We start from the raw sequence: 8,693 nt of genomic DNA, 5'->3' as shown, positions 1-8,693 counted from the left end.
GGGAGGTGATAGCTAAAGGGTAGGGGGTTTCTTATTGGGGTAATGAAAATGTTCAAAATTGATTCTGGTGATGGTTGTACTACTCTGTGAATATACTAAAAACCATTGAATTGTACACTTCAAAAGGGTGATGTGTATGGTATGTAAATTATATCTCAATTAAACTGTTATAAAAAAACAAAACAGAGGAAAAACAAATCTGAAATGAAAAAACAACCCTTTTGTTTTTAGAAATAAAAATCAGCAAGAAAATAGGTTAAGAGAAAGCACCTATCTGAGGTATCTAAAGGACTAAATAAAGAAGAAAGGCAAGGATATGTGAGCTGCCAACTGGTGAAGGTATGAGAGAGAATAAATAGGAGGCAGCAAATGATAAACAGGTATACACTGGAATGTTCAGAAAGGTGACTTGCTTTTGATAATACAGTCTGTGTAACATTGTCTGGTAAAACTTGGTGTTTAATTTTTGCTACATGCTGTGGCAAACATTCATTTCACCAATTATCTATTTGACGTGGTAAAATTCCCATTGCGTGAGAGACTGGCATAACGGTAATTATGACTAATTCATTTTTGTAATGCCCTGAAGCACTCAGCTTGATGCCTTATACACAGTAGGCACTCAATAAATATTTGATGAATGAAACTAACCATCACAGCCAAAACTCAAGGCTCTGTAATTACAAAACATAACTGAGGCCAAATTTTAGCCATTAAAAAAACCAGAACATTATTCCACATTTGAAACATTTTAATGGACCTTTAAATGAGAGCTTTAATTCAGTTAACAACTAAAATACACACAAGCATAATTTAGTAATCTAATATGAAAGTAAAAATATCTATCAGAAAGGTAAGGACATTTTGAGAAATGCTAAGAAAATGTGACTTTATTCATATTATATATACCATGAAACAGACACTTTCCATTATTTTGGTTATTTCAAAATTAAAATTCTGCTTGTTTTTCAATTAAATTTTTTCAGGACAATATCAATAGGCTGCCCAACTACATGATACAATTGTTTTATTTTTTGCATTTGAATTTAAAAGACTATGGCTCATATTTAAAAATAAATTAATTAATAAAAGAGAAATATTAGTAGGAGAAAAATGAAAGCACATTCACCACATGATTAAAAAAAAAAATCACTCCTTCAAAGTCAGAAGGCAGCGTGAACATTATTTCACTTAACCTACTTGGAAACATACAATACCAATATACAAATAAAGTAGACCCTATGGGCTGGAACGATTCAGTGGCTATCACTAATTAGGTGCCACTTGATAATATAAATAAAAATGAATGGAATGGTAAATTAAAAAAAACTTGTTTTTAGCTTAATTGTTGGTGCCGAATGTACAGTAGGGGTTGGCTGCCTGGCAGCAGCTTTAGCTTTGCTGGCTTGACTTGCTCGGACGGCAGTTTCCAAACGTACTTTCAACTCAGGAGCTGCTCCCATTACTGTCTTGAAAGCATGTGGATACAGAGGTCCAATATGCATTAAATTTTGGAGTGCAAACTCATGAAGATCTTTAGAAGCTGTGCTTGCCGAGGCAAAAGAATTTTCATCCAGCAGGTAAGAGATCAAAGTGGGAACTAAAAGAGCAAGTAACTGGACTCCTGCAAACAACAAAGATAAAGTCTGAAGATGATCACGAATCTGAAAATTACAATAAACTTTAGTTTAAAAACTAGGCAATTACCACAGTAGTCTGAATTATAATAAAATATAAGTAAACATGCACAATCTATTTTAGATCTCAATGATAACACATAATCAATATTAAATATTTACTAAATGCTCAAGCTATGTTAGGGTTGGAAACAGGTTTATTAAGATTGTGTATTTTACATTTACATTAATTTATTTTATTTATTAAAAAAAATACTGGCTAAACAGTTAAAAAGGAATAAACACTTTACAACTGCCATCTGGTAGAATGTATTTTGCGAGTAAGATTATGAAATTTTTTTTTTTTTTTTTTGGTGAGGAAGACTAGCCCTGAGCTAACATCCAATGCCAATCCTCCTTTTTTCACTGAGGAAGATTGGCCCTGGGCTAACATCTGTGACCATCTTCCTCTACTTTATATGGGACGCTGCCACAGCATGGCTTGACAAGTGGTGTGTCGGTTCATGCCCGGGATCTGAACCTGCAAACCCTGGGCCACCGCAGCAGAGTGCTCACACTTAAGCGCTGTGCCACCAGCCGGCCCTAAGATTATGAAAATTTTAAGGGCATTGCAGAATGGAGAGATTGGAGTAGGAAACAGAAACCTGAACAGCATCTATTTACTATTATTTAACTAAAACTAGGTATTTCTTTCTTTTTAAAATAGACATACAACTCTTTCCCATTTCATCATCCCCCAAAACCCACAGTAAGTGAGAGAAAAATCCCTCATAAATAAGGGAATAAACTTAGAGTTAAAAAACAAGAACTCCGGGCTGGCCCAGTGGCGCAGTGCTTAAGTGCGCGTGCTCCACTGCGGCGGCCCGGAGTTTGCAGGTGCGGATCACAGGCGCGCACCAACGCACCCCATGTCAAGCCATGCTGTGGCGGCGTCCCATATAAAGTAGAGGAAGATAGGCACAGATGTTAGCCCAGGGCCAATCTTGCTCAGCAAAAAGAGGAGGATTGGCATCGGATGTTAGCTCAGGGCTAATCTTCCTCACAAAAAAATTAGAACCCATGTCTGGCTGACATAAATTCCAAGCCCTTAAAAAAAATTTTATTTGGAGGCTTAATTTCCTTTTACTAGTCTCTTTGTCTTCCCATATTAACTACTCCATCCTGGAATATAAATTTCATTTAAACTCATATTTTTCTAAAAAAAAAAAAGTAATCACATATATGTGTGTATGTGTATATATGTATCTTATAATCAACATTGAGAATACTTTCTCTGCGTTTAATTAGTTAATTTTTGTAGAATGACAATAGATAAGATTAAAGCCCAGGCTGTAGGGGAGCAGGAAGCATCTGACACAGAACGTGGGATATAACACTCAGAGATGACATCAAAGACAGTGATGACAATCAGTGAAGCCTTTGCAGAACCCCAATCCCACTCTGGCCCTAAGCTTCCTCTTTCCTGGTTGCATTTTTCTCCATAGCACCTATCAGTTTCTGCATCTCACTCTTATATCTACAACTAAAATTAATATAGTTATATCCATTTTCATGTCTATATAAAATTGTATATAAATACATCTACAAATATATATCTATAGCCAAATTTTATATCCATATATAAAATAGATACAGACATATTTGTGGAGGAGGGTGTTCATTGTCTGTTTTCCCACTAGAACGTAAGCTCCATGAGAGCAGGGACCTTTGTGTGTTTTATTTCACACTGAATCCTCAAAGCCTAGAACAGTACCTGGTGCATAGCAGGCACTCAATAACTATTTGTTGAATGAATGAACCAACACATACCTTCCCTTTCCCTTGGAAACCACTTGGAAGTTTTCAATTAATTGGATTTTTTCTATATTAAAATTTCAGAAAAAAGAAGGGAACAAGTTGGTATTGTAAAAGTCCCAAGTAAATCCTCCAATCTACTAGATTTAGCTCAATTTCCAATATTTTCAATATTACTGTATAAGAGCTTTCATAGTGAAAATATAATAGTGATTTATTAAATAAATATGAAATTGTCTTCAGTACATTATGCTTACTAAAGCAGAAGAGGTTTTCAACAGCAGGTTAAAGGTAAGGTTTTGGTTTTAAGTTTTAAAATATAATGAATTAGAAAAATATATTATAAATTATTTAAATACCCATCAAGTATTTAGAAATGTGCTAAGCATTGTAGGAAATACATAATTCATCTCTACCTAATGCTTTTTATTACCTAGTTGAAAAGAGTACACAGCAATCAGAGAACTAAGTGCTAAATTAGAACAATTAGAGAACTAAGTGCTAAAAACCTATAAGTTAGTATTTGAGATATGGAGTTCATCAAAAGATTCACAAAGCTGAGGAATACTTTGGGATTTTATAGTTTTAGTGATTATTTTAAAATTGCAAGGCCATAAGATAAGGTTGATTATAACCACCACAGAAACCGTGTGAATCGAAAGATCAGAGTGAGCTGAGTAATTGGGCAATATTATTCTTAAAGAAATGAGAGCTGACGTAGGTTTAGTAGATTAGTATAAGAAGAAAGGAGAGGAGGAAAACACCTGATGAGAGCGAAAATAGCATGGACAATGAACAGAGATTAAAATGGGCAGCATGAGAAAACTGGTCTGGTCAGGTCAGCAGGTACACACTGGGGAGCAGAGTAAGTTTTGAAAACTGAGCAAAGATATTCAGACGATGCAATAGGAGACTACTTGAAATTCTTAAACAAGGGAGAGAGAAAATTGTTTTATGTAAATTTGATGGGGAACATCTGCTAGGAAACTATTACCGTTATGTATTTATGAGATGATTAGATACAAGAATAGGAAGCAAGTTTCTCTCGAATCTTAGAGAAGTTTCAAAAAGAAATAGGACAAATTTTGAGTAACAGATTGAATCAAGACGATGAACAAGAGTTAAGAGTCAAATATAGGGCCGGCCCCGTGGCTTAGTGGTTAAGTGCTCCCGCTCTGCTACCGGCGGCCTGGGTTCGGATCCCGGGCACACATCAGCACACCGCTTCTCCGGCCATGCTGAGGCCACATCCCACATACAGCAACTAGAGGGATGTGCAACTATGACATACAACTATCTACTGGGGCTTTGGGGGAAAAAAAAGGAGGAGGATTGGCAATAGATGTTAGCTCAAAGCCAGTCTTCCTCAGCAAAAAGAGGAGGATTAGCATGGATGTTAGCTCAGGGCTGATCTTCCTCACCAAAAAAAAAAAAAAAAAAAGAGTCAAATATAATTCCAACATTTTTAGCTTCTAACTTTGGTCATGTTGGATGAGAAAACATTCACTGTCTGTTTCTATAATGGATACTGTAATTTTTTCCCTACAAATAGTTTTATGTGTGTGTTGGCAAGTTGTAAAGGAAAGCTTCGCATGTACAAAACCATTTTTTTCTTATAATGGATACTGTAAAGTTAAAATGAAAAATTAACATTTGTAACTGATGTGAAAAAAGTTGAGTAATAAATTTAAAAGCTGAAAATTTACGCTCTTACAATCATATTACTATATTTTATATGACTATATATTAGTGTTAAGTATAACTTACTATATATTGTATAATATATATGTAAATAACTATATATTATAGTATTAAGTATTAGTTTTAATAATTATTGAAATATTATTAGATTTAGTTTTACAAAAATGCCAATTGCTTAGTCTACCTCTTAAAAGTCTTGCTGTAGTACAAAACGTGTTATCTGAGCAAAGCAGTTCTTCAAAAAATGAATGGTGCTTAATGCTGATATAACTCACTAATACTTAATACTACAAATTGGTCTGGCTGAAGAGCGGAAAGTACAGTGCTTTGGTTATTTCATACCTTAAATTAATTAACTCATTTGGAAAATAAAAGTGTTATTTATTTTATGGACATTGTTGAAGTCTAATTAACTATTAAACTATATTTAATTTCACAAATAATATATAAACATGTTCTTGCTGTTAAAAGGAATTGATCCCAAGAGTCAACTCAATTCAAACATATTTAAAATACTGACTCTGCAAAAGGCAATAAGCTCAATGCTAGGATTACAAAATGAGGAAGAATTAGTCATCATCTTTATGGAGTTTACAGTGAGTAAAATAGAAATAAAGAGAAAATTATGTTGAGTTACCAAACATAGGCCATGATGTCAGTCATAACATTTCTACCCAAATAATCTATTAATATCTAATTTCAACTAAACTTATCAGCTCCCCCCAAACAGCCCTTCTTCCTGACTTTTCTAATTTTGACACTGCTTCCACGCTTCTTCCAAATAACACAGTAATATCTGGCTTTCTCTTTCTCTTGCTCCCTATAAACAGTTACTCAGCAAGTCAAATCAAATTTTTTTTTTAATAATCACCTCTGCATTCTTCTCTTCCATTATCATAGTTCTGGATTATTATTTTATAAGGAAGCTATTGCAATAGCTTTTTAAAAATCTCTACTACCTTACCAATTTCGTGTGAAATTTTTTCAAGGGAAGAGGAAAAAATTTATGATAGAAAAATGGATATAATTTGTATCTGGAGCGTAACCTGGCAACATATAGTAAAAGCCTTAAAAATGTGCATTTCCTTCGACTCAGTAATTTCACTTTTAGAAATTTATCTGATAGAAATAATAAAAAATGTGTGCAAAGATTTCTGTATAAGGATACTCATCTCAGTTATTTATGATCTTGAAAAATTGGAAACACTTTAACATTCAGTCACAAAGTATTAGTTTAAAAAGTTTAGTCTTTCTGCAACAATTAAAAATCACTTTTTTGGGGCTGGCCCAGTGGCGCAAGCAGTTAAGTGCGTGTACTCCGCTGCAGCAGCCCGGGGTTCGCTGGTTCGGATCCCGGGCGCGCACCGACGCACTGCTTGTCAAGCCATGCTGTGCCTGCGTCCCATATAAAGTGGAGGAAGATGGGCACGGATGTTAGCCCAGGGCCAGTCTTCCTCAGCAAAAAAAGAGGAGGATTGGCAGATGTTAGGTCAGGGCCGATCTTCCTCACACACACACAGAAAAAAATCACTTTTTAAAAGACAAATTTTAGACTGTGATGAAATCAAGACTTAAGCAGAGAATAAAGAAGAGCAGGTATTAAGGTGCATAAGTCTCTCATTAAATGGATGTATGTGGCAGTTTTTCATTAAATAAAAAAAATTTTACAGTTTCAAATTTTGAGGTATTTTAATAATGATGTTTGGTATTAATACTAATCTGGTCCTATTTGGTATAAAGCTTTTATACCTCTATTATGAATACCAGAATGTATTACTTTTAAAGATTTTTATTTATTTGTTTTCTCCCCCCAAAGCCCCAGTACACAGTTGTACGTCATAGTTGCACATCCTTCTAGTTGCTGTATGTGGGACGCCGCCTCAGCATGGCTGGAGAAGCGGTGCGTCGGTGCACGCCCGGGATCTGAACCCGGGCCGCCAGCAGCGGAGCGTGCGCACTTAACCACTAAGCCACGGGGCTGGCCCAGAATGTATTCTATTAAAGATCCATATTTTTCCTAGTTCTTAAAGAGTACATTCCTAGAAAATAAAAATATCACTCTGTTGAAATGCCATCGGTAATTTATAGTAACCTCTTGCTCATAAAAAATAAACATACATCAACTCAATACATTGTTAGTAGCATAAGCAAAAACATTAATCTTTCAGATAGTACCCACTCCTTAGTAAACTTACTGTTGTAATGGCCTATGTCTAATAACAAATAAGATTTATATATAATACAGATATTTTTTTTTTTTTTTTTTGTGAGGAGATCAGCCCTGTGCTAACATCTGCCAATCCTCCTCTTTTTTTTTTTTTTTTGGCTGAGGAAGACTGGCTGTGGGCTAACATCCATGCCCATCTTCCTCCACTTTATATGGGACGCTGCCACAGCATGGCTTGCCAAATGGTGCGTAGGTGCGTGCCTGGGATCCGAACCGGCGAACCCCGGGTGGCTACAGCAGAGTGCACGTACTTAACCGCTTGCGCCACCAGGCCCCAGATATTCATTTTAGACTAGCGGCTTTTTAAAAGAAAATACTTACTGTTCTGTTCTTCCCCAAGAGCAACCAATGTTTCAAGAACTTTGATTCCTTCTTGAACAGCTAAAAGCTCTGTGTTACTGGCTGGTCTGTTTCTTTCAACAGCCTTTAGCTTTTCAACCACTATTGGAGCTAATGAATGGATATAGGGAGTTGAAAGGGCACGATTGGAATGTTGGAAGACTGAGAGGAGAAGCTGGTAGCATTTGGCTTGAACCTATATAAGAAAATCATTTTATTAATTAATAGTTATTTGCTCTACAATCACATTGCATCTTAATATATACTGAAAAGAAGTGATACTGCAGGATGAAAACAGAAATGTGGGATGAATCAATGCCTTTTTCTATTTATAGAAATGGAGTAATGAAAATTCCAATAAGCTAACTACCTAAAACTAACTGAAAAGAAATTAATCAAATATTCTTTATGTTAACTGCCAAATTACCATGCTTATATAATTTATTTCCATAGTGTGTAAGAAGCTAAAAACCAGAATTCTAATTTCTGTTTTTAATTCTTTCTTTAAGTTACAATTACCTTCCCACTTTAACTTACAACATCTAGTAAGGAAGGCTAATATTCGAATCACGTCAAACAAAGCTATAAAAATACATTGCTTTAGACACCTCAAATCCATTTGGATTCCCTGGAAATGACTACTTACACCAACTTAAGTGTTTTAGGCCTAGAAAGTAGTCTCAGTGACTCTACTTAGATTAGAAAGATTTCACATTAGTAACCAAAAAAAAAAAAAAAAAGAAAGGAAGGAGAAAGGAAGGTCCATCAACATATGGGACGAATAGTAGAAAAAAACTGTTTCAGTGCTTTGGTAGAAGAAAAGGTGCCAAACATCACTGGACATAAGAAATACCTGGGGAGTGGTGGTGTTTTTTTTTTTTTTTTTTGCTGAGGAAGATTAGCCCTGAGCTAACATCTGTTGCCAATCATTCTCGTTTTTTTTTTCACTTGAGGAAGATTAGCCCTGAGCTAACATCTGTGCCAATCTTCTCCTT

General features: G+C 35.3%; 1 protein-coding gene across 4 annotated transcripts in view; it reads right to left on the bottom strand.

Moving 5' to 3' along the window:
* Nucleotides 1-870: 870 nt before the first annotated feature.
* Nucleotides 871-8,693, bottom strand: part of HEATR5B (HEAT repeat containing 5B) — a 101,517-nt gene continuing 93,694 nt past the window's right edge. For 3 of the 4 annotated variants that reach the window (XM_058551426.1, XM_058551427.1, XM_058551428.1), the window contains 2 exons: nt 7,681-7,894; nt 871-1,624 (listed from right to left, as the gene is read on the bottom strand). In XM_058551426.1, coding sequence (XP_058407409.1) covers nt 1,320-1,624; nt 7,681-7,894 — 519 coding nt within the window. In that variant the 3' untranslated portion in view covers nt 871-1,319. The remainder of the gene's footprint in view (nt 1,625-7,680; nt 7,895-8,693) is intronic. The other variant, XM_058551429.1, reaches the window with a different exon arrangement.

Source organism: Diceros bicornis, chromosome 12, assembly GCF_020826845.1.
Source record: "Diceros bicornis minor isolate mBicDic1 chromosome 12, mDicBic1.mat.cur, whole genome shotgun sequence".
Taxonomy (NCBI): Eukaryota; Metazoa; Chordata; class Mammalia; order Perissodactyla; family Rhinocerotidae; genus Diceros; species Diceros bicornis.
The sequence above is the reverse complement of the archived record's forward strand: the minus strand, read 5'-3'. Positions and strand labels throughout refer to the sequence as shown.